The sequence below is a fragment of the Callospermophilus lateralis genome, chromosome 8 (genome assembly GCF_048772815.1).
Source record: "Callospermophilus lateralis isolate mCalLat2 chromosome 8, mCalLat2.hap1, whole genome shotgun sequence".
Classification (NCBI taxonomy): Eukaryota; Metazoa; Chordata; class Mammalia; order Rodentia; family Sciuridae; genus Callospermophilus; species Callospermophilus lateralis.
In genome coordinates, this window is record NC_135312.1 from 114,935,802 (window position 1) to 114,963,261 (window position 27,460).

At 33.8% G+C, this 27,460-nt stretch overlaps 1 protein-coding gene across 6 annotated transcripts in view; it reads left to right on the forward strand.

The window, feature by feature from the left end:
• The window catches only part of Lrba (LPS responsive beige-like anchor protein), a 719,595-nt gene that overhangs the window by 170,467 nt on the left and 521,668 nt on the right, over positions 1 to 27,460 (forward strand). For all 6 annotated transcript variants that reach the window (XM_076865289.2, XM_076865291.2, XM_076865292.2 and 3 more), the window contains exons 23-30: positions 4,622 to 5,686; positions 6,729 to 6,907; positions 7,935 to 8,088; positions 8,511 to 8,691; positions 12,048 to 12,175; positions 12,652 to 12,759; positions 16,296 to 16,455; positions 19,042 to 19,492. In XM_076865289.2, coding sequence (XP_076721404.2) covers positions 4,622 to 5,686; positions 6,729 to 6,907; positions 7,935 to 8,088; positions 8,511 to 8,691; positions 12,048 to 12,175; positions 12,652 to 12,759; positions 16,296 to 16,455; positions 19,042 to 19,492 — 2,426 coding nt within the window. The remainder of the gene's footprint in view (positions 1 to 4,621; positions 5,687 to 6,728; positions 6,908 to 7,934; positions 8,089 to 8,510; positions 8,692 to 12,047; positions 12,176 to 12,651; positions 12,760 to 16,295; positions 16,456 to 19,041; positions 19,493 to 27,460) is intronic.

A 27,460-nucleotide genomic window follows, 5' to 3' on the forward strand; every position in this document is an offset into this window, starting at 1 on the left:
ATACCTTAAGGAAAATGGAAAAAAAAAGAGTCAAGAATGATAATTGTTCATTTAGCTTTTGAACTGTTAAAGAAAATTAAAGGGAAATTTGAAAATCAACCAAGTGGAGAATTTTGAAAGTATTTCATATTCAGAAGGTAAATGCTTTCCAACCTGTGATTTTATTTATCTATCTATCTATCTATCTATCTATTTATTTATTTATTTATACATACATACATGCATACAAACATACATACCAGGAATTGAACCCAGGGACCCTTAACCACTGTGCCACATCCCCAGCCCTTTTTATTTTTCATGCTAAGACAGGGTCTTGCTAAGTTGCTTGGGGCCTCTCTAAGTTGCTGAGGCTCCCTTTGAACTTGTGATCCTCCTGTTCAGCCTCCTGAGCCACTGGGATTACAGGCGTGCACAACCATGCCAGACTCCAATCTGTGATTTTTATACTCACTCTGTATATCAACTATGAAGATAGAATACAGATATTTTCAGATATTTGTGGTCTTAATTCATGTGCCGTTTCTTAAGAAGGCACATACTATACTGAAAGTGAGTAAAACAAAGAAAAAGATAAGAGATACAAGAAGAAGGAAAAACAACATAGAAGACAGATGAAGGACATCTATGGGATTAGAATAAAGGGAGATTTCTGGATGATGGTTTTATGGCTAACAGATGCTAGACCATTCAGACTGGAGTGGTTTGATTCGAGACACCCAAAAGGGCTGGCTGTTATCACCAAAATGCCAGTAACCTCTATAACTTTTCTTTTTGAGTCTTGTCCACACAAGGTGACTTATATTGCTATGAGTACTTTTCTTGTCTCGATCATGTGCTGAGTAATTCCTGTTTGTCCTTCCACCTGTACCATCTGAAGATCCTAATGTCCCCTCTCAAAAACATATTCTGCTTTGCCCTATTTCTCAGGGTAGAGGTTGACCATGTGAGCTTAGAATTGGAAATATATAGTAGTCTACTTCCTAACCCTTATTCATGCAAGATACACATTGCTTTACTCATACTATCTCTGACAGATGTTCCAGTTTTCTTTACTTCTGTATTTCCCAGTGACCTTGTCTAAAGACTTCCCAAAAATAGACAGAAAAGAGAATATTCTCAGAGAAGCTAAAGGCTTGCTATGACTTATAGATTTGGTGTATCTTGTCTTCTCTTGCTTTTCTGAACCTTTAGTTGGTTGTGGCAATTTGTGTATTAAATTTTGCTCTGGCTAGATTTGTGCTAGTTTTAGTATTAAAAAAATAAGTAGTAAACAATAGAAATGTGGGGATATTGATTTCCTCCCAATGGAGGTGGGGAGATCAGGGAGTACAATTTGCAAAGGACCCCTAGGGGAATTGTGAGATACTGGTAATATTCTGTTTTTTTTTTTTTTTTTTTAAAAGAGAGAGTGAGAGAGGAGAGAGAGAGAGAGAGAGAATTTTTAATATTTATTTTTTAGTTATCGGCAGATACAACATCTTTGTTTGTATGTGGTGCTGAGGATCGAACCCGGGCCGCACGCATGCCAGGCGAGCACGCTACCGCTTGAGCCACATCCCCAGACCCATATTCTGTTTTTTAACATGGTGGAAAGTACATGGGATTAAAAACTATTGTTCTTTAACCTGAATATATAAATTGCATGTACTCATTTTTATTGATACATTTAATTCGATTCCAAAAACTTTTATTTCAATCAAATTAAAGCAAGCAATTATTGAAAATTAAACTCAATTCTATAACAAAATAAAATAAATTGTTTTCAAAATTAATATAAGGTTGATAGTATGTAACTTGGCTTTCTTAATGATAACTATTGTATCCGTGCAGAAATAATTTCCCTAAAGTCAGGTTTCCAGACAGTGATTTCTGTAAAATAGAAATCAGATTGTGTCTTCCTTTCACTCTTTTCTCAAGTGGCTCCCTCAGAAATAAAACCAAAATCTTTAACACAGTCTCTGATGCTCTACAGTCATGCCTAGCCGACAGCTACCCTCTGATCTCATCTTCTGCATTTTTCATTCTACTGGTTCATTGTTGTTCTTCAAACATATCAAGTGTATTTTTGGCTCCAGGGCCTTTCCATCTTTCCTTTTCACATACCTTGGTCTCTTTTTTTATTCTTGTCTTTGTTGGAATATAGCAGGGAGACTTTTCTCAGATACCCATTAAAATACACCCTTGCCTCCTAGACTTTTTTTTGCATTTACTCTTTGTCTTTTTTTCCCTTTAAAGTTCTTATTACTACTTGTCATTGTCTAACATATTTGTTTGTTTTCTGCCTCTTCCATTAGAACATAAACTGCATGAGGGCAGGAACAATGTGTTGTTCATCAGAGTGCCTGGCATGCTATAGATGTTCAGTACATTTTTGATGAATAAATGTGAGTCATCGAACAATTAAAGAATGAATTTCAGAGGCTGGGATTGTGGCTCAGTGTTAGCATACTCATCTGCCATGTGTGAGGCACTGGGTTGATCCTGAGCACCACATAAAAATAAATAATAAATAAACAAATAAATAAAAGGTATTGTGTCCATCTACAACTAAAAAAAATTTTAAAATAAAAAAAGAATGAATTTCAAAGTAATTGTGGCATTATGGGTGTAAAAGAAATTGATTTTTAAAACTGCTATTGTGTCACTTTACTGTTCAGTGTGAAATACAGGCATTTCTTTTTGGAACATTAAAACACTCCCTAATATTTATAACTAAGAAAATATTTTAATTAGGAAAATGTTTATAGATAATATTCTCTAGATGTTTTTATCTCTAGCTATGTCCCATTATGGCATGAATGTTATGTATATATCATAGGTAATGTCTAGTTAGTATGTATAGGAGGAAATTTTTGCATTGTGCATTAGATATTCTTTTGTTTGCCTTCTACTTATGTGATTCAAAAAGGCCTATGAAATTTTGTGTATTAAGAAAATCAGTTTTTCTTCTTTTGGTATCATCTAACATCCTCCCACACTAAGGCTCAATAAAAATTTACTGAATGAATATTCAGTGTGCCATAAATATAATGTTAGGTTATAGGACACAACAATTTTAGCTTTAATAAATTATAGCTATGTTTATATTTTCTGCATGCATTGCACTTTTTCCTTTGTGTTTTTGGAGGATAGGGAAGTGGAGATTTCCTTTGAAATACAAGTAGAAATCACATAATGGTGGCTATAACCTCTTGAAGAGGTTATAAATCTTATGACATTATAGTCACACTACTCTAGTTTTTACTTTTTTCCTATTCAGTTGATTCTAGTTACTTGGGTAAAAGGGCAAAGCATAATATGGAAATATTCACAGTGCTGAATACATAGTTATCACTCACATGCAAGTAGAATGAGTATATGTATGGATGGACTAACTGGAGATTTCAGATCATTTGCAACCAATTGGTTTACCTTTGGGGAGCGTTTGGATTTAATTTTTTTCTGTTTTAAAAGAATTTGTATTCTTTAGCTTAGTAAGAAAATGGTCTGTAGTTCATAGGTGCGTTAGTTACTCATCGCTGTGATCAAAATACCTGGCAAGAACAAATTTTATGCCACACTATCTATTATCATTAAAATCATTTTACTAAAATAAGGATATTATAGGAAAAGTTTATTCTGGCTCAAGGTTTAGAGGTTTAGTACAAGGATGATGACTCTCTATTCCTCTGAGCTCAAGGCGAGACAAAATAAAATGGCAGAGGATGTGAAGGAGGAAAGCTGGTCATTTTATGGTAGCTGGGAAACAGAGAAAGAGCAGGAGGAAGGCTACAGGGAAGATTAACTGTTCTAGGGCATTCCCCTGTTAGCTACCTCTTCCAGCCATGTCCCACCTACCTACAGTGACCACCCAGATAGTCCATTCAAATTAGTAATTTATCGAATGGATTAATCCACTGACTAATTTACAGCTCTCATAATTTAATCATCTCACCACTGAACATTACTGTATTAACACAGAAGCTGTTAGGGGATGCCTTATATCCAATCATAACAGTAGGTATATAGAGAGCTGCTGTAATAATGAGCACAATTAATTATTATTATTATTTTTTAAAATCTCTCCTGAAGACAAATCTTGGGGAAATGAGTTTTCACTGCACTTGAAGCAGTGTATTCTTTGGTGTATAACACTCTTCCTAAGGGTGTAGACTCAGTTTTTGGTACAAGTTATAGTGACCAGTAGAGGGTGAATTCTTTTTCTATATAGATTTTAAAGAATGGGCTAATTATGTTCTTATTGTGGCTTTATGCCACACTATCTATTGTCATTACAATCATTTTACCGGGACTGGGGATGTAGCTCAAGTGGTAATGCACTCACCTGGCATGCGTGCGGCCTGGGTTCTATCCTCAGCACCACATACAAATAAAGATGTTGTGTCGGCCGAAAACTAAAAAATAATTATTAAAAAATTCTCTCTCTCTCTCTCTCTCTCTCTCTCTCTCAAAAAATAAAATCATTTTACCAAATTAAGGATATTATAGGAGAATTTCAATTTTACAGTGTTGTGTAAACTGTGTACTTGAAAAGTTAGTAAAAGTATTTTAATATTATATTTTGTATGCTATACTCATTATTAATGTATATTTAACTGATTGTACTTTTAAAATCTAGGTCACTTTTGAAATACACAAAGAAAACCTTGCCAGTATATTTAGGGAACAGCAAGGAAAAGTTGATGAAGAAATAGAGCCATGTTCCTCAAGTTCAGTCCAAGCCATCACTGGCATTAGCAGAGATGTGGATATTTCATTGGGATCTCAGCAGTCAGACATGAAGGATTCTCCTCTCTCTCCTCATTTCACCACAAATAGTGCTGAAAACTCAAGTATTGAGAAGATAAGTTCAGTAGACTCTGCATCCAACACTGAACTGCAAATGCACAATGTATCTAATGAAGACAGGAAAACTGAGCAAGAAAATCAGGAGTTACTGGCTGAAGTCACTTTGGAAGAAATAGCAACAAATGAGACAAAGAATGCAGATGATTTAGAAGCATCTTCTGACATAGCAGAATCTGTGACTATTTTCTCTAATTCTTTTAAAACAGTTGACAAAGACACAACCGTCATCAGTGAAATAACTGCTTCTGTAAGTTCCCCCTCAGAAGAAGATGCTTCAGAGATGCCAGAGTTACTGGAAAAATCTATAGCAGAGGAAGAGGAAGATGATGATTATGTGGAACTGAAGGTAGAAGGTAGTCCCACTGAGGAAGCCAGTCTGCACACAGATCTTCAAGATAATACTTTGTCTCCAGTTGCTTCTGAGGCCAGTGAAAGACTGGACACACTTAGTAATGACTGCAAATTAATATTTAAAGAGGAAGAACCTGTTACTAAAAAGCAAAGTGATAGTGAAGCTCAAGATTCTAAAGATTCTGGGTTCTTGGCTATGCCAGCATCAGGGTCTTCTGCTACCTCACCAGAGATCACTGTTTCCCAAACAACTGTACAATCAGATGTTGAACAGATGCTGGAGAAAGGGCAGAAAACAGCTGACCTTGCTGGAGAAACCATATCAACTAGTGATTGTCATGGTAATATCTTCGAGGCTCCTGCTACTTCTGAGCAAAAGATTGCCAAGTTGGATGTTTCTACTGTTGCTACAGATACCGAGAGACTGGAATTAAAAGCCAGTGCGAACACAGAACCACCTCAACCTCAGCGCCATGTGCTTGAGGTGATTTTATTTTCTTCTCAAGTCATATTTGCACTGAGTTAAAATAGAGCCAGTTTATATACTTATATTTTATTTTTCTTTAAATTTGGTTCATATTCCTGTTTGCTGTTACATAAATGCAGGGAATGTAAAGATTGTTTCAAATTGTTAGCACAGTATTTGACAGTTAGTGTGTATTTATTAATTTTTTTTTTTATGGCATTGGGGGTCAAACCTGGGGCCTCACACATGTCAGTCAAGTGCCCTACCAATGAACGACATCCTTCGCCCCAGTTTTGTAAATTGCAGCTTTTATTAATATTTTATCACAGAATTATCAAAAGTTACTATTTTCAAACTTCAGGATTGACATAATTTTAGTTTATAAAGTAAATATTGGAAGTACTTATATTTCACCCTTCATTTGACTGACCCCATTTTAACTCATTAATTTTCCAATGAAGTCTAGGTCTACAGAAATACTAGTGTAGATTTTAGTTGTAAAATTCATGGTTTAAATTGAACCATGAAGTCTGTGAGAGAGAAAGGAGCTTGTGTGCTATCTAGAGATGTAGTTTTCTCTTTTGTCAGTATTTCTGAATGATAAAGTGAGATACTGGTTTCATGTTATCATTTGCCTCTTTACATTCTTATCTTGTCTTTTTCTTTTTTTTTTTTTTTTGTTGGTTTGTTGTTCATTTTTTTTTAGTGTATTTTTTATTTTAGCTAATTTGTCATCTAGCAACTGCCTAGATTAAAGATTCTAAAATTCAAAACTAAGAACTGATTGATTCCTTTATGAAACATCACGTAGTAGAAATTCTTAACATGGTTGTAAGTTAATTACTGTTGAATTGTAGTAGTTTAGAAGTTTTGATAACTTTTGCTTTAGAATGTACTAAAATACTAATGTTATTCATTTTTCTAATGATAATTTTTCTCTCTAACTTGGTTCTTTGGTGTTTTAAAATTTGAATAATTGTTAGATGAATTGCATGATTTTTACTAATGTTTTTCTTTGAAGTTGAACTTATTATATTACTTTAAAAATTTTCTGTATTAGATGTCGAGGCAACAGCAACAGCCAGGACAAGGAACAGCCCCAGATGTGGTTGATGGACAAAGGAGAGATTCCAGATCTGCTCTATTTCGTATTCCTGAGTTCAAGTGGTCTCAAATGCATCAGCGTTTGCTCACTGATCTCTTATTTTCCATAGAAACAGATATACAGATGTGGAGAAGGTTTGTCCATATGTTTACTATCGAAGATATGTATAAATTTTTGTTTTTCAAAGAAATTTATATAAATATTTTGCAATTAATTTTAGACTTTGGTTGAAAAAGTAGAATATAAAATATTTTATGTTAAGTTTTTATTGAGTAAACTCTTATTTTCCATTATAAGAATGAAATCCCTCTCTGAGAGGATTACAAAAATATGGCAGAGAATTTTCTTTAAAAAATATTGCTGAAAATATCTTGTAGAATATTTCATAGCATGCAATTTACTAGAAGGTAGGCCTACCAAGTGGGGTTATTACTAGATGTACTACAAAATAATTAAGATTTAAGTATTATATTTTCCATGTCTTTCTCTAGTAGAAGAAATCTGTATATTTCATATTATTTTCCACTGTATGATTTATAATTTTATTTATTTTTTTAATGTTTTTTAATGGTCCTGGGGATTGAATTCAGTTGTACTTTACCACTGAGCTTTTTATTTTACCACAGCCCTTTTTATTTTTGAGACAGGGTCTCACTGACTTGCTGAGGCTGACCTCCAACTTGAATCCTCCTTCCTCAGCTTCCTGAACCACTTGGATTACAGGCATGTGCTACCATGCCCCACATGTTTATAATTTTAACAGAGCCTGATGTGATTATTTTTATTGTATATGAGTCTTATTCTTTTAAAAGCATTTTGTGGATTTACCTAAGAAAATGTTTGTTGAAACTAATTTAGCACCATTTACCTCCTTATTTTTGCCACATTACTTCTCAGTAAGGATAATTTCATCCAACTTTTTAAGTCAAACATAAAATGAATAGTGTTTGTTTCAGAACCAAAGGAGGACATATACCTGCTGCCATAGAATGGTTTACTTCTTCTGAGGAAGGTTATACCCCCAAATACTCGCTACATCATTGCCTTTCCTCAGTTTTGAAGATGAATCAAAGCACCTTCTTATCCTTCCTCTCCTCAAGTAGGCAAACTGTGATTTCCTTTGTTTAGCTTTATCAGTAAACATCATTTATCTTTGGACAGCCATTCAACAAAGACAGTTATGGACTTCGTGAATAGCAGTGATAATGTCATCTTTGTACACAACACAATTCATCTCGTCTCTCAAGTGATGGACAATATGGTTATGGCTTGTGGGGGTATACTGCCATTGCTTTCAGCTGCTACATCGGCTACAGTAAGGACCTAACTACTACATACAATTGGTGTGAAAATATGAGTGTTATACAGCCTTATTGATTAAAACTTGAATGTGGTGATTTACTATGCATAATAGCTGCTATATATCAAATGCAACAAAATCTTTTGCAGTTACCTGGAAGGATTTTTAGAATTTGTTCCAGGCGTGAAAAGATTAAAATGAGTGTTGATTTTAGGGATGAGTCAGCTAGTGAAGAAAATGATTGACAGTGTTTCTCTCTAATGTTCCCATTGCCCTTCTTTTTTTAGATGAAATAAGTAAATCACTCTATTGTACTGTATTTCTGAAAGCCTGACTGACTTTTTAAAAAATCAAATTTAGAAATTTGGGGAATATAGCTGGTAAAATTAGATTTTTATCAGAATTTTGATGTAAATGTTAAACTTTATTCCTTACAGCATGAACTGGAGAATATTGAACCTACTCAAGGCCTATCCTTAGAAGCCTCTGTGACATTTTTGCAGAGGCTAATTAGCCTCGTGGATGTGCTTATATTTGCAAGTTCTCTTGGCTTCACTGAAATTGAAGCTGAAAAAAATATGTCATCTGGAGGTATTTTGCGGCAGTGTCTCCGACTAGGTGAGCTATTTCAAATCATTAGGAATTTATAGTTTTCGGTAATCCACATATTACTTTGAAAATCATCTTTCTTTTGTTGGGGGAAGATATGTGCCAGCCAAGTTGTATATGTTGACTTTTTAGTGTGTGATGCATAGTGGTAGTTAGCAGGTTAGGTATTAGGGAGAGGGGCATAATTTGAACAATTTGCTAAGGTGATTCTGAGCATTCCTTCTTTTCCTGCAACCCCTTTTTGCTTCAAGAGTAGTGCTTCTCAAGTTTTAAGACTCCAGCAAGCATCTTGGTAGAGATTTAGATTAGATCATATAGACTGAGGTACAGCCTCAACTTGTCTCCCAATTCCCATGTGATGCTGGTTTTTCCTTTCTTGCAAACACACTTCAATAACAAGTAGGTTTCTAAACTGGAATCATTCAAGTACAGCCTTTCTTCAAATAAACTCTGGTAATTTTTTAATCTGTTAATAGAAGATAAAATTCTTATTTAACCTGGAAGCAATTCTTCTTTAGGTGACAGTAAAAATATGCAAAATGACGTTTAATCTTAACTAGGCTTCTTTAGATAAAGCAAAAAATATTTTCCTTTGCATAAGATTCCTTGTATCTAAGTATAAATAATAAACCAAATTGTAAATACTTAGACTTTGTTGAATTACTTGCTTATTAAATGAAGAGAAGATGATATAGTGAGGCAGTCCAAGAAATGGAAGCAGAATCTTAGGAAGCATGACCATGTGTAAACAGATCAGAAATAAGGCACCTATGAAGCAGCAGAAAACCCAATTAGTTAATGAAATATTTTTCCATGTTTAGCATGTTATTACTAATAAATACAATTAGAGTTTTTTGCACAATTACTATTTTTATTCAAAATGCCATTGAAAGTACTTTTAAAATTAGGATTCTCTAAGGAAATAATAATTTGTTAAGGTATAACAATTTATTAAAAAATAGTTTTAACTTTTTAATTAAGAAATTCAAATTTGTGAGCATAAAATGAAAGCTGTCATTTATTGGCTTGTGATTAGTTCTGATTTTCAAATTGAGCTATCATTTTGTTGTTTTTATTGAGAAAATTGTAGACCAGAGAAATTAGGAAACTTAAATTTGAAACCTACATTTGGTCAGATTGGAATTTGAATATATTTTTGCTGAACTAGTGTGGCTATTCTTTCTGTTGAAGTATGCTTCTTTTTAAAACTTTCTATTATCAATATAATTAAAATATTTAGGCTTTTTTTTTTTTTACTTTTGCATATGCCATTTTAAAAATGTTTCAACTTCCTACATTTCTTTCTTTGTTTTCTTTTTTTTTGTACTGGGGATTGAACTCCGGGGCACTCCATCACCCAGCCCTATTTTGTATTTTATTTAGAGACAGGGTTTCACTGAGTTGCTTAGCACCTACTGTTGCTGAGGCTGACTTTGAACATATGATCCTTCTGCCTCAGCCTCCTGAGCCAATGGGATTACAGGCATGTGCCACTGCGTGAGGCTTTTCCCTACATTGCAACAGTTAAAAATAAAAGGCTACACTAGCAAAGCTTCATTCTACTCAGTAGTCATTTAAATTCAGAAACTAGGGAAATACTCTTTCTCATTTTCATAGCTTTAGAAAAGAATCAAGAGATGATTTGCTGGACTCCAGCACCATGTCTTCTTGCACATAGTTTGACATGGAAAGGGACTTGTCCAGGGTCACTTAGTAGAGTGTGGTAAACTAGGGAAACAATTCCAATGTTTTGATCCCTGGTCTTCTCATTCATGGTATTTCCTGAGCTTTGTGATTAGAAGGTGGGATGACAATAACAAGAATAACCTGTGCTCCTGAGATTGGTTGAAATGAAGAGATCTAGTGTGGTTTTTAACTTTATAATAATACAGACCCAAGTTTGATTTTATGTAGTCTGTGCCTAAAGAACAATTTTTTTTTAAAACTGGGCCTGATAATCAAATTTGACCAAAATTATATTTATATCTTTTCCCTTTCTTCCCTTTCTTCCCTCTCTCCATTTCTTCCTTTTATCCAAGTTTTGTTGCTCTCTTTCCAAATACTTTCCTTTTTAAATTTTTGTCTTCTAGTCATGTGTGATAGTGACATTTAACCTTCCCCACTTAAGTGTTATTTTGTCTCTAATTTGTTTCCCTTCCCCATCTTAATTTCAAATACCTTGAGTATTACAGATTTGTTTGAGAATTGAGATATGATATCAAGTAAATCATAGTCAAGTGTACATGACCTAATTCATCACTGAAAATTCAAAATTAATTTCTGAGTACTCTGTGTAACTGATCTGTTATAGTGGTGCATGCCTGTAATCCCAGCGACTTGGGAGACTGAGGCAGGAGAATGACAAGTTTGAGGCCAGCCTTAGCAATTTAATAAAGGTTCTACACAACTTAGCAAGATCCTGTCAAAATTAAAAAAAAAAAACAAACCAAAAACAACAAACAAAGAGTAAAAAGGGCTGGGGATATGGCTCAGTGGGAAAGCATCCTTGGGTTCAATCATTAGTACCAAAAAGCCACAAAACAAAACAAACTTCCCCCAAAACACAAGCCAATCCCCAGATAATCTGAGTAACTGATTGGTGGTAGCTCTAAAAAGGAGCTCTAAATTTTAGGCTCTGTATTAAATTAAATTTGCTTTTCTGTTTCTCCACCTTCTAAGCACTATTAATGAAAGCCAGTAAATACTAGATCCTATAAAGCCTAAATATTACACTATCAGTCTCTGTTAATATTATATTCCAATGATACAATATAGGAAAAACATAAAAATTTCCAATTTAATCATTTTATTGCAATTAAGGTAATTGAAGATTATTATCTTACAACTAGTCAATAGCAATGTGGCTTGCTCTGTTTTCTTCCACTATTATTTCAAATATTTACTTTCCCATTTCTTAATGAAAGGTTGACCCAGCTAGCTTAGGTGAGATCTATGAAAGAGTAACCTATTATTAAGTTTCCTGAACTTGGCTGGGGAGTGTTTCTCTGTGGTAATGTTTGCCTAGTATGTGGGAAGCCCTTGTGTTATTCCCATACCACAGTTAAAAAAACAAGCAAGCAAAAAAAAACAAACACGATTTACTGATTTCCTTTCAGCAGACTCAAAAGTACAAATTACTACGGTACATTTCCTTCCTAGATCTTAACTGGGCCTTATGACAGAAAACAAGATCAAGACACTAAACACTGAACATGCAGGGATGTTTTAGGAATTTGCTGAAGGCAATCCATTTCAAGTAAAGTCTTACGTAAATCATATTATGTAGAAGATGATTTGTATTAGTTCCATAATCTTAAATATGATTTTCTTTTTTTTCTAAATCTTTTTATTAAAACAAATGACAGTGTGTGCAGTGGCAGTAAGGAATTGCTTAGAATGTCAACAACATTCACAGCTGAAAGTCAGGGGAGATACAGGGAAAGGCCTGAAAACAACCTCAAGCATTGTTCTCTTGGGGAAATCTGCAGCAAAGGTGAGCATACAGAATTGTCATTTTCAAAAAAACATACTCATATTTCATAGTTAAGTTCTTAAATTAATTTGTTCATTTCAACCTGAAGTTAAATAAATGTGACAGAGATTCTGAAATAGTTATGTTACTCTGTGAACATAACATTCAAATGTTTGTGTTTAAATATACAGTACAGATTTGCTTATACTTAATCTTGTCTGCTTTTCCAAATGTTTACTTTTCTTGATTCTGTGATACCTTTTCCTTCAAATATGTCAATTTTCCCACATAATTTCCCCCTATATATGCTCTCCACCCCCTCAAAAAAAGGAAAAAAATGTATCAGAAAAAGAATGTTTTAGCATGGTTTTCTCATTCTTAGAATACTGTGTTTATTTTTTAAAAAATCTCTGTATTGTGTGTGTGTGTGTGTGTGTGTGTATGTGTGTGTGTGTATTCACATATATAATGTATTTTTTAAAAAATTTCTTAAATAGAGTCCAGTGGACATTGTGACTGGTGGTATATCTCCAGTAAGAGATCTTGACAGGCTCCTGCAAGACATGGATATTAATCGACTCAGGGCAGTTGTTTTCAGAGACATAGTAAGTTAAAATATTTCTTTCAAGTACTCTCTTAGCTGATACATATTTTCTCCTTTCTGAGCTGAAAGTGCTAGAGTAAAAAGTCTTTGTAATATAAAATAGTCCAGTAGAGAAAGGAAAGCCAGATCTCTTAACAATGATTTTAGAATCTTAGACTGTTAGAAAGAATTGTCTAAATAAATGGAGCTAGCATATCAGAGTAATGATGCTAAAAATAATAATACAGCATTTCACTGTAAGCAGTGTCAGGGCTTTATATATTATCAGGAAGCCCAGCAACTTCTTGAGCTGTCCGTTTCATAATTCTCATTTTATAGATGAGGAATCTGAGTTACAGAATGCTTGAGTAACTTGATCAATTGGCTAGTACATTATAGAGTCAGGATTCAAACCCAGCAGGCTTAATCCAAGAATCCATGCTCTCAGTGTAATGAAATATTCAATTTCTGAGTATTATATTATTTTACTGAATAGTGTATATTTTCCCCCCAGAGGTATATTAATGTGATTAAAAGGTACATGATGAAATGTTGTTCTCAATGTGTTTTTAATTTTTCAAAGATGAAAATAATTTTGGTTTAACTCATTTTGACATAGAGAATGACTAATTTTCATATAGATTAATTTATTTCTTCATGGTATTAGGTATTGAATGCAGGGGTGCTCTACCACTGAGCTACATCCGCAGACCTTTTTATGTTTCATTTTGAGATGGGGTCTCTCTTAAGTTACTGAGGGTCTTGTACTAAATTGTTAAGGCTGGCCTTGAACTTGGGGTTCTCCTGCCTCCGCTTTCAGAGTTGCTGGGATTATAAGTGTGTTCTTCCACACCTGGCTTCACATAGAAAATATAAAGTTATATATAAGGTATTAGGATGTAAATAAAAATCATTTGTAATCTCACTCCCTAACATTGGGAATTTTATCATTAGTTTTTGTTGAACTAATTTACTGTATATTTAATACTGGATGCTCTAAGTATAATATGTATTTCTTATGAACTTTATAACCTCGATTTTTCATTTTCCTTTCTCATCATCTGGTATTTTAGTTTTTTCTTGTTTTGTTGAGTAGGTTTTTATACATCTATAGAATTTGGAGTGCTATCACTGCTTACTTACTAAATATTTGTGAATTTGCATAGTACTGAATATTCCATGTCCATCATCCTATTATATAATTCTCATAATAATCATATGAGTAGGATTGCCACATGAGGTTAAATTTTTGCTTAAGATCATTCAATTAGTAAGAGGTAGAAATGAGTTAAGGACCTAGGGAATTTGATGGGGTAAGTAAGGTTTTAAACAGGTATATACAATTCATAACTGATTAAGAAGTTAAGATCCAGTAAATAATTTGCTTACATTTTTCTAGCCCACATATTTGTAATTAATTAATTTATTTTAATTAGGTATATATATGACAGCAGAATGCATTTTTATTCATTGTATAAAATTGTAGCACAACTTTACATTTCTATGGTTGTACATGATGTAGCGTTATACCATATATACAGTCATACATGTACCTAGCTAGGGTAATATGTCCATCTCATTCCACCATTTTTCCTGCCCCCATGCACCCTTTCTACCCTCTCTCCTGTTTGCCCAACACGCCTCCATTTTTCTCATGCCTCTGGATCAGCATCCACTTATGAGAGAGAACATTTGGCCTTTGTTTTTTTTGGAATTGGCTTACTTTGCTTAGTGTGATATTCTCCAACTCCATCCATTTACTTGCAAATGCCATAATTTTATTCTCTTTTAATTCTGAGTAATATTCCATTATGTATATATACCAGAGTTTCTTTACCCATTAATCTACTGAATGGCATCTAAAAATGTTCAACATCTGTAGTAATTAGAGAAATGCAAATCAAAACTACTCTAAGATTTCATCTCACACCAGTCAGAATGGCAGTTTTTATAAAAAATACTGACAACATAAATGGTGGCAAGGATGTGGGGCAAAAGGCGCACTTATAAATTGCTGGTGGACCAGTTCCAATCTGGAAAGCAGTATAGAGATTGCTTAGACATCTTGGAATGGAACCCCCATTTGACCCAGCTATCCCACTCCTCGGTCTATGTCCAAAGGACTTAAGGTCAGCATACTACAGTTGTATAGCCACATCAGTGTTTGTAGCAGCTCAATTCACAATAACTAAAGTGTGGAAGCAATCTAGGTGTCCACATTTTTTAGTGGCAATTTTAGCAGCACTTATGGCAGAATTGTATGGTAGAGGAATATAGGCATAACTTCAGAAAAGGGATGTTATTTAAAAAAGAAAAATGTTTTCTTTTCCACCAAGACTAAGAAGTTGTTACACATGGACCTACAAAGTACCATAGATTTTGTCAGATTACAAATGTGACTCACATTGCTTCAAGCATTTAAGGGAGAACCTGATATCTAATTTTTTTTCCTGAAATTGATTATGTATAAAAGTTTTTGCAGCAGTTAATAAGTTTTAATCAAATTTGTGCCATTAATTTGTATCTATCTATTGGAAAACAAAACTTGTGGCCTTGCTAGGCCAAGCACTCTACCATTGAGCCACATCCCCAGCCCTCTGTTTTCCTTTTCTGAACTTATTTCTGGAGGTGCCTTTAGTTTTCAGGATTTAATAGACAAATTTGAAATTTTTTGTTTAAAATAATTAAGTTCAAGCCTATTTTGAAATGTTACTAGAACAGTGGTGTACGTAGGGTCCTCTTGAAGATGGAGAATTGGATTAGATACAGAAGTTGTTGATAAACAGAGGTGGGTGATCAATAGAGCTAGAATCAATCCTGGCCTCTTTTAGAGGTCAGTCTAGTTTGTTCTTTTACTTTTTTTTTTTTTTTTTTTTTTTAAGTTGTAGTTGGACACAATACCTTTATTTTTATTTGTTTTTATTTTTATGTGGTGCTGAGGATCGAACCCAGTGCCTCGCACGTGCTAGGTAGCACTCTACTGCTGAGCCACCACCTCAGCCCCTAGTTTGTCCTTTTTCTGTGGCAGACATTATGTTTTCAGTGCTGGGCACGTGGATGTCTGCACCACTCAAAATACTCTCAAGAATTCTTTTGGCATCCTGTTTTGTATCTGATAACCTCACTTTTTTTTTTTTCTCTCTGTGAGTGAGTCTTTTTGTGCAGCTTGTACTTGGCTGTTTTACATATTTCAATATTGAGTAAAAGTAAAAATATTAATTATCCTTGTAGTTATAATTACTACTTGATTTATCTCATAAAGTATGCTATGACATATCTCTTCAGATTGAGTTACTTAAGTTTTAAAGGTGAGACTGGTTTTGTCCTTGTTTACAAAGTATAAAAGCTCTCACTTAAAGGCATAGTTCCAAAAGTCTGCCTAATCCTTTCTCAGGTAAGTTTATTAATACACTTATCACACAAATAAATAATAATATATTGTTCTTTATGATATTACAAGGTATGTGAGCATGTTTATATTTAAATATTGTGATGTGAAATGAAATCAAAGCATATTATATAATAGTGTCATGAAAAACTACCTTTATTTTTTCCCAGGAGGATAGCAAACAAGCTCAATTCTTAGCTCTGGCTGTTGTATATTTTATTTCTGTCCTTATGGTCTCAAAGTATAGAGACATTTTGGAACCCCAAAATGAAAGGTGTAACCAGTCATTTAAGGAAACTGGTAGTGAAAATGAGAATTCATCACTCCCTGGTAAGTTTCCATATTTTATTCCCTGGTAACAAAGTTCAAGTGAAACTTTACCTAGTTAAAATATTGATTTAAGAATTTAAATCCATTTATGTATAAAATGAGAGCCTACATTTATTTTTTATTAATAAATAAGTAAATATTTTAATTTTTTAAATATCATAATTAATTGCAATTGGAAGATAATATTTTGTTTTTAAATGCGCCATCTAATTAAAAGGTAAGTGGCTAAATGTTATTCTTTACAAATAGTTAAAATTTGTTAAGGACTAATTCAAATTCTTTTATAAGACTAACAAGATGGATTTAATGAATAATGTGAATAATTAGAGTTTTGAAAATAGCTGTCAGTGAAATAAGTATAATTAGATAAGTAGCCATTACTAGTTACAGAACAAGATACCACCCTAAAGGAAATATTTTATTTATTCAACATACTCATTCTGTACCTCCTGTGTACTTGAGTATATTAATGAACAAAATAGGAAAAAAAATCTTTGCCTTTATGCGTCTTATTTTCTAATGGGAGGAGATAAAAATATGTATGGGGGCTGGGGTTGTGGCTCAGCGGTAGAGTGCTTGCCTTGCACGTGCAGAGCCCTGGGCTCCGTCCTCAGCACCACAAAAAAATAAACAAAATGGTATTATGTGCAACTACAACTAAAAATAAAATAAAATAAATGTATGTACTAAATAAATTATATAGTATTTTAGAAGATTGTAAGAATGCTAAAAATAAAAAAAAGGAATAAGATAGAAGTATCTGGAGTAACTAAGAAAGATAATGTGTAGATTTTTTCTCCATGGGGAAGGAGGAATCATTGGAGGATTTTGAGTATAGCAGTTAAAATTTTCAAGCTTTTAAAAGTAATGCTTTGGATTCTGCATTGAGGATAACCACTAAAGGGCAAGAAAAAAAAAATCAGTATTTTTGGCTATTTACTGCTATGTAACACATTACCTTGGATCTTAGTGGCTTAAAACTTAAACTACCTTAGTCTTGTCTTCATAATCCTGAGCATTAGATTTGGGTAGGACACAGTGGGGAGGTTCATCCCGCTCCATATGATGTTTCCTGGGACTGGAAAGTCTAAGATGGCTTCTCTATTCATCTATTTAGTGTCAGACAACTCCAATAGTTAGAGCTGGCTGACTGAAGCCACTGAGCTACAGCTGTAGCTGGGGCCTCACACTGTTCACTTAATTCCTTGTTTTCATCCATCAGTTTGGAAGGCCTTTCTATTTCTGTTTGGTCTTTCTACATGTTCTTTCCAATAGGATAAATCATAAAATAGGATAAAATAGGATAAAAACAGGGATTCTGGGACTACTAACACTGCCAGACCTTCTTCAAACTTTGGCCCAGAACTGACCCAGTGCTACTTCTGTCACATTCTCTTGGCTAGAGTAAGTAAGGCCCTGCCTAGATTTAAGGACTTCTCAAGATGGGGAATACCAGAAAGCATGGGGCAGTAGGATCATTATAGTAATTGCCTTCTGGAATCAGTGAGGAGGATAGTACGGTAATCCAGGCAAGAGATTATGGTGGGTTGAACTGAACTGTAATGGTAGTTGAGGAGATGATGAGAAGTAATCAGAGTGTGGATATATTTTGGTGACAGAGGAAACAGAATTTTAAACCATTAGATTTGTGTTACGTGAAAGATAAAAAATATTTAAGTATGTTTACTAGGTATAGTTGTGTAGACTAAAGATGAAACAGATTTTCAGGGAAAGATAAGAAATTCTATTTTCAGCATGTTGAGCTGAGATGTCTTTTGATATAGAAGTTGTGGAATAGGCAGTTAATATATAATACTCTGAGTTTTTTTTTTTTTTTAATGTGTGTGTGTTGGTAGTAAGAAATGGAGGTATGAGTGGATGTTGAGAGAGGATGAGAGCACTAAGGGAATATAAGTAGATAGGGAAGAGTACCTCGAACTTAGGATCAATGAACTGAGCCCTAAGTTCCTCCTATCTAATATGTGTTAGGGAGAAAAAATAAGTGAACAGTGTTAAGAAGGCCGAACTATAGAGTCTTAGAAGGAAAACCAAAAGAGTATAGCATCCTGGAAGACAAATGTAAAAAGCATTATCTAATTAGAGCAATCAGATACTTGTTTTGACAAATGAGAACCAACCACTGGATTTAGTAAGATCTAACCTTTGGTGATTTTCATAAAAGCATTTTTGTTGGAATGGTTGGAAACCTGACTGGAGGGATAACAATTTATTTAGTACATACATATTTTACCACAGTGGAAACCACGCATGAGTTAGAGGTTTTTATTTTATCCCAAGGATTTTGGACTTTTTCTTAAATATCAATGGCTTTTAATTTTGTGTTGCTACTCATTGGTATGTCATGATCACTTTGGAGGAGTTTGGCATATATTTGTTATCCCATCTGTTGTGATTATAGGTGTATTCATTGAGAATATTTCATAGATTTTATAATTAGTTTTTGCTTTAAAGAATGTGACATATTTTATAACTTAAAATAACAGATGGCTGTTGGCACTGAATATGCCTTTTTAAAAGTAGTTCTAATTTTATAAATTTGTTCTTTTTCTCCTGTTTCTGGGTAAGATGTAGAAAACACACCTGCAGCACTTAGCCCTTTAACTCCATCGTCCATTGAAGAATCAGTGGAAAGCACATCATCTACTCGAAGGAGAGACTCAGGCATTGGGGAGGAAACAGCTGCTGGTTTAGGAAGCAATGTGTATGTAACTCCTTCAACAGCACCTCTGGGTGTTAGTGCAGGCCCAGATGCAATCAGCGAGGTGCTATGCACTCTTTCGTTAGAAGTCAATAAATCTCAAGAGACCAAAAATGATGGAGGAAATGAATTGGATAACAAAGCGACACCTTCAGTTCCTATTTCAAAAAATGTCAATGTGAAGGACATTCTTCGAAGCTTGGTTAACATACCAGCAGATGGAGTCACAGTGGATCCTGCCCTTCTGCCACCAGCCTGCCTTGGTGCTCTTGGTGATCTGTCTGTTGAACAACCTGTGCAGTTCAGATCTTTTGACAGGTACTGTAAATAATCTTTTGTTTTGATATGCTTACATTTATAAATTTTAAAAGGTAAATAGGAATTCAATTTAAATTTGCTAAATTTTGTAGCTTTAACATTAGCAGGGACGTTTTGATCTGTTTTATAAAAATTTTAAGGATATTTTTGTTTGTACAACATTTCAAATTTTTGTTTATTTACATACCAGTAAGATTATTAGTTGTGTGTAAAATAACTTTTTTGGGGGGGCGCCAGGGGATTGTAACTTACAAATGACTACCCATCACTCCTTTGCTGTCAGTACTAACCATCTTGGCAGGGCCCGTGAATTGGCACTAAGTATTTGAGATATATGTTACACTTAAGTGTCACATTCCCTGTATATACATATAATACTAACAAATCAATAAAATGGAAATGTGACAAAACTGGACAAATGATAGGTATAGGCAGTTTATATAAGGAGAAATACTGGAGCTGGGGATGTAGGTCAGTGGTTTGCCTAATATGTGCAAGGTTCTAGATTTAATCTCCCAGCACTGGAGAGAATTTACATTTTTACATATTTACATTACTAATATAGAAGGAAATGCATATTAAAATAACCACAAAGTAATTTTCCTCATTTTAGATGAGAAGAGATTTTTAAAATGATACCTATTACTAATGAATGTATGAAGAAACATTTAAAAAATATTTTTAGATGTTGATGGACCTTTATTTTATTCATTTATTTATGTGTGGAGCTGAGGATTGAACCCAGTGCTTCATGCATGCTAGGCAAGTGCTCTACCACTGAACCACAACCCCAGCTCCATTTCTGTTTTTGAGAGGGTATATTTCTATAATTTATTGGAGGGCAAATAGGCAGTGTTAATTAAAAATTAAAATATGAAAGTTCTGAAAGTTTATTCAGAAGAAATATACAACTATAAAATTTTTCTGAAAGAGGAATTTTATAATTAAACTGATACTATTGAGCTTTTTCTCTATGGAAATCTTATTCTAAATGCATTAAATAGATAACTACTGTTTTTAACCCTTCGTACACATGAAGAAACAGAGACATAAGAAGTTAAGGAAGTAGCTTGCAGTTTTTATGACAGTTAATGGAAGAACTAATACTTGAACTTAGGCAGTCTGACCATGTTTTTGAGGTGCTCAATGCAGCATTACTTGTAATAGTGAATGTAGTTCCTGACCTATGAAAGATTGGTTTCATGTGTTATTTTATGCAATAATTAATATAGGTTGTACATCCTAATTAGGAAGTCCAGAATACTTTAAAATCCAAACCTGTTTGAGCACCAATTTACCACAAGTGGAAGATTCCACATTTGGCCTCATGTGATGGATCAGAATCACAACATAGGTGCACTAAAATATTTTTAAACATTGCCGTCTGGCTATGTATAAGATACACAGGAAACACAAGTGAAGTGTTTTAGACTTGGGTACTATCTCACACTGTCTCATTAAATATATATAAATATTAAAAAATCCAAAATCTGAAATTTGAATCAATTTTAAACCCAAGCATTTTGGATAAGGAATACTCAATCTGAACTATGTGGCCATTAAAAAGAAAAAGATAGAATACTATGTGTTGAAGTGAAATGTTATCAAAGATATTTTTTTTTAAAGAGAGAGAGAGAGAGAGAGAGAGTTTTTAAATATTTATTTATTTATTTTTTTAGTTTTCGGCAGACACAACATCTTTGTTTGTATGTGGTGCTGAGGATCGAACCCGGGCCACACGCATGCCAGGCGAGCGCACTACCGCTTGAGCCACATCCCCAGCCCAATGATATGTTTTTTTAAACATTTATTTTTTAGTTGTAGTTGGACACAATACCTTTATTTTATTTGTTTATTTTTATGTGGTGCTGAGGATCGAACCCAGTGCCTCACAGTGCTAGGCGAGCGCTCTACCTTTGAGCCACAACCCAGCCCTCAAAAATATATTTTTAAATGAAAGAATCAGTGTACAAAAATTGGGGGCTTATGATTTTTTAAAAAAGATATATTTATATATGCCTCATAAAGTACATATGGAAAATTTGACATGCCAAATTTATCATTGCTTTTATTTTAAATGGTGTTAAAATTAATTTCTATGCCTTCCTGATGCTTTAAGTGAAATTTTGAACTCATTTAGGAAACCATGTTTAGGAATACATTTCAAGGGGTTTTACTAAAACAAAACGAGAGAAAGTATTTTGGTTACCACATTTTCCAGGATGGTGTATGGAACTTAACATATATCTGGTATGCATTTAAAATACTGTCTGATGGGGAGCATACTGCTGTTTTATCCCTTCTTTTTCTTAGCAAGAGACACCTTTTGAAACACTTTCAGGCAGCCAGTGGAATATCTTTGGGAATTTCAAAGCATCCCTCTGATCATGTATTTATCTCAGGAATGCTGTGTCAGAAATCACAACTCTCCTCATATCTTAAGAATTATCAACTTCCAAGCCTAGCTGGAAAGTTTAGAGTAACAGCTTCATGAGTGAAACCTTGCTGAAAGGCTGCCAGGTTGTGGGCCCTTGTGAAAGGAAAGGTGTTTGTGTTATTCCCATGCCAAAATCTTGCTCTTATCTAATTTGAAGATCCTCTCTAGAGATTAGTGCATGCCAGGGATTTATCTTGATAAAGTTCAAGGGCTGGTTTGGCTTTTCAACTGGATCCTTAGGGACTAAAGTGCTGGACTAAAATGCTTGTTTCTCCTTTAGTGGACTATTTGCATGTTTAATAAAATAGCATTTATGTGAAGGTTTGTGGTATTTAAGGCTGACATAATTCAGAAATGGGACTTCTGATCCTTAGTTATCTAGAACATACTGTTGCTACTTGCCTGCTGTTAATTGGTAAAAGAAACTTATAAAAAAGGTTCAGGTTTAAAAAATCAGCAGTATTTTTACTTGCAGTGTGAAGTGTCTTAGGAATACCTTCTTTTCATCTGTACAGTGGGGATAATAATATATAGCACTAACTTTCCAGGTTGTCATAAACATAAATGAAATAATTTTTGTGTGTTCTTAGCACAGTGCTCATGAATATTAAGTATTTATTAAAGTTACTGAAGAAAAACACTTAAGTGAAATTTTATCCTTTTATATGTAATTTTAAATTAATAGTTTGGAAAACCAGTTTCCTTAACTAGTTATATGTTTTCCACAGTCTTTATGACAAAAAATTGTAAGTACTTTTTGTTAAAATTGGTGGTGTTATTAAAACTTCAGATACTTATTTGTTTCTCAAACATAGAAAAAGTATTTCAATTTGTCTCCTCAATAGAAATTTGAAGGCTTGGGGTATAGCTCTGAGGTAGAGTGCCTACTTAACATGAACAAGGCCCTAGGTTCACCCAGCATCAAAAACCCCCAAACCAACAAACTTAACTGGGTGCCATTTTGCATGCTCATAATCCCAACTACTTGGGTGGCTGCAGATCAGGCCAGCCTTGGCAATTTAGCGGAAACCCTGTCTCAAAAGTTTTACTAAAAGGATTTATAAAAACAGCTGAGGATGTAACTCAGTAGTAGAGTGCCCCTGTGCTCCATCCCCAGTACAAAAACCCAACCCCAAATTCCAAAGCCCAAACCCAACCCAACCAACCCAATCCAAACAAACCAAACCACTTTTAAACTTTAGCTTGAGAATGGTACTGAAAATATCCCTACCACAATGCCTGATAGGCTCTCAAGATTTGGTGAAATGCATATTGCATTTTCTTTGTGTTTTTAAAGCATTTTATCAAAAGATAATGTGAGCTGCTTCATTCTTTCATGATTTATGCAAAGTAGCTGTTTGCTTAAATTTCTGTATTATTTAAAGTGTAGGACATGCTTTACTATTTTAGATTTACACTCAACATTCTAGGTAACATGATGAGTTAAAGATACCTTCAGTTGAAGATTTTAGTCTTTTGCTTGGTGATTTTATAATAATTATGAAAATATTCCCAAATTTGATAATTGTGACTTCAAATTTTCTTTATTTTTGTGTGGTCCAAAGCTGAAGCAGTATTATGTTACTTCCTTAAAAGTGATTATTTTTGTGTGATCCAAAGCTGAAGCAGTATTATGTTACTTCCTTAAAAGTGATTTGAATCAATTAGTGAATCTAAAAATTCCTTAATTTTATTTCTCTTTTGTATAGTAATTATAATGAGAGTAAAGAATACATTTTTTTCCAATTTTGAACAGATTTTTTTTGGTAATTTAATGGTACTACATGCATAATGTTATATTTTGATGATATTTGTTACCAATGCTTATAGATGATTATAATACAGAATTATGTTTAAATGTTAGTATAATTACTATGATGGTTGGAAAATTTTGTGACCATGGTAGAACCTTTAAAAAAATATTTAAAACATCTTTTTAGTTGTAGATGGACATAATACCTTTATTTTATTCATTTATTTTTATGTGGTGTTGAGAATCAAACTCAGTGCCTCACATGTGCTAGGTGAGAGCTCTATAACTGGGCCACAACCCTATCCTCATAGTGAAAGCTTTCTGATTGTACACTTTGAGTGAATTGTATGGTAGGTAAATTATATCTCAATAATTAACTTTTTAAAAAAGTATGACTTGAGGGAAGGAGGCAAGGGAAGGGGAATGAAATCGAATACATTATGTACATATATAAATATCATAATGAAGAACTCACTATTATGTATAACTATGATCTACTAATAAAAGCAAAACATTTGAAAAGGTTGGTATGAGGAAATAGTTCAAATCGGAGGCTCTGGTTTTAGAGAAATGTAGATTTGTAGACAGTTCAACTTGTTTTGGCAAGTTTCTTTACCTTATTGAGCTTTACTTTTTAAGTTTTAAAAATGAAAGTAATAGATGCCTTAGTATCATTTTGAGAATTATAATCCATGGCATATTATTTGTCTTAATTAAATTATAATCATTGTTATCAATTTCAGCTTTACATTGCATGATAGGATTTTGATGGAGCATAATGAATAGTAAATTATGAACTATGACTTGGTAGGCCTGGGGAGAGCAAGGTTTTGAAAAGTGAGAAGGAAATTTTGGGGCAAGTAGGAAAAAAGCAAGGCATCTGGGCAAAGGAATGGTACCTACCATGGGAAGAAGCTGTGGAATGATACAGCATGCTTAGTAACCATCAGAGCATTGGTGCTCAAATGTTTGAGTAATGCTGGGTTAAATACAAATGCATCTAGGATGCCATACTTCAGATGTATTATTCCTAATAATGTGTACAATATATTGGACAATATTTTCTGAACTGAATAAAATAGTAGGTATTTTTGTCCAGCTGCATTGGCACACACCTTTAATCCTAGTCATTCTGGAGGCTGAGGCAGGTAGGAGGATTGCCAGTTTGAGGTAGGCCTCAGCAACTCAGTGAGACACACACACACACACACACACACACACTCTCTCTCTCTCTCTCTCTCTCTCTCTCTCTCTCTCTCTCTCTCTCTCTCTCTGTCTCTCTCTCTCTGTCTCCAAAAAAAAGGGGGGGGGGACTGGGGATGTAGCTTAGTGGTCGAGTACACTTGCATTAAATATCTAATATATAAAAAAAAGTTATTTTCCATGACTGGAAGTGTTATTAATAGAAGTAGGCTAACAGATCAGAAATGAAGTTGTCAGGTCTTTTAGTTTGTTTAATTAACCATCTCTGACAAATAGGAATTTGTTCATATTATGAAACATCTGTAGGAAACTTTTATGTGTTTTCAAATATTTTGTGTGAAAATGATCTGATATACAGAGATGTAGAAAGAATTGAACAGTGACCACACACAGATCCATCATTGCAGTTCCATAATCAGTTCTAGCTGTATATGCTTTGGCATGTAACTTTCCATATATTCATCCATCAATCTTATTTTTTGGATGCATTTGCAAGTGAGTTTCAGACATGCGTTTACTCTTAAACACTGAGTGTGTTAAATATCTATTTAGAGATCAATGTACTTTTTTTAAAATTATTTTTTAGCTGTAGTTGGACACAGTACCCTTATTTTATTTATTTATGTTTATGTGGTGCTGGCCCATGCTAGGCCAGCATTCTACCACTGAGCCACAACAGCTCTTGGTATATGTTTTTAAGGTAAAATTTACATATGATGAAGGCTTCCACTTTGAATCCAGAGCCTGTCATGCCCTAGGCAAACACTGAGCCACATCCCCCAGCCTGAAAGCCACAGACAAATTTATATACTTATATAACACAAAACACTCATCATGGTATCATCAGTCCTAAAAATTCCCCTTTCCCAAATAACCCTTCCCTGTCCCCAGAGGCTACTATTATTTGACCTTTTTCCTATTATAGATCACTTTTGTCTGTCATAAAGTATGTGTTCTTTAGTATGAGGCTTTCTTCATTCAGCATAATGCTTTTGATTCTTCTATGTTGCTATATTTATCAGTAGTATGTATCATTTTATTTTTGAGTAGTATATCACCATCTTAAAAATTTGTTTTCCTGCATAAAGAACATTTGGGCTACATCCATTTTTTGGCTATTATGAATAAAGCATTTCTGAACATTATTGTATGTTTCTGTGGATTTGGGTTTTCTTGGGAGTGAAATTGTTGGGCTGCTGGGGAGGTAAATGTCCAAAATATTAATTATAGTAAAAGCAACTTCAGTATTCTGAATATTTTCTGTTGTGTCTATCAGTACCTATATGCTGTATGAGTAGTAAATTAGATTGTGATTGTTCTGTCTTTTGTGAAGAAAAGTGAAAGTGAATTCTTCATATTTCTTTTTTTCTTCTCCAAAATAATGGGTTTGTAAATTTATGTCTAGAGAAGGAATAAACATTTTTTTGGAATGTACCACCATCACACATATATACAGAGGAGCACGTGTGTGTGTGTGCATACACACATGCCCCGAGGTCATATCTACTCCCCTTTAAGTCAATAATCTTCATCTGATATAAGCTGCTGTGATTTAAACACACCATTTTGGATAGGGGGCTCAGGTGGCTGTTGCTTCTATTTTTTAGTGTATAGTTAACATTGGCAGTCACCCTTATAATGATGTGACACCAGCTACCCCCAAGTACATTGAATAAGCCATGCCTAGCACAAGAGAACTTGATTTAATTGGCAACACTGTTTGCCCTCACATGATAGTCACTGAAGTAAAACGGAACCTATTTTGCTTTGTGTTATCTCTTTTTTGAAATAACAACAAAATGTATTTTTAAAATACCAAAATTACATAATTTCTACTTTTGAATGCATTCATTGGGATCAAGAACTTTGTTTAGAAACTGAGTACTTTAAAGCTATTAAGGGAATACTTGCAGCTTGCAGTTATAGTATTGTCAACAAAAGATGTGATTAAGTAAATTGAATGTTGAAGACTTTAGGCTTATGGTTAACACCAGGTAATTAAAAGTAAGCACTGCTGTGGGAGTGCATTATATATCAGCTGTCCTTTTTACCTCATTAACTAGGTTTTTGCATGTTTATGGAGCTAACTTCAATTAAAATTGCTTTTTAAGTTATGTCTAACAAGGTCTTTTACTTACTCTTTTCGTATAAAGTATTACACTTTAATTGAAATTGGTATATCATAAATATCTGTGTTTGAATACTACGTAAGATGAACAACTTCGATTATTTGATATTTTTCCATTTAGTTTTTCTTTTTAACTTGTGCACTGTTTTTCAATAGAACATTATCAAAAGACATATTAAATCCCCAAGTCTTTGGGTTTAAAAACGTGAGTTATATACATGTTAGGAATTCTTTATAACATTGCTAAGGTTTTATGATTTCAAGTTAGCAGGGCTTTAAAATTCTTAGAGAAACATTTTGAGTTTTTAGATTTTATTCACAGGTTTTAAGAAAAAGTTAATTTTCTACTTAAGTGCCAAAATTCCTTTTTAAAATTTATTTTTGGTTATTTTTTATGTATTAGATAATTAAAGATGATCCTAAATTTAAAAAATCCTGTATAGTAAC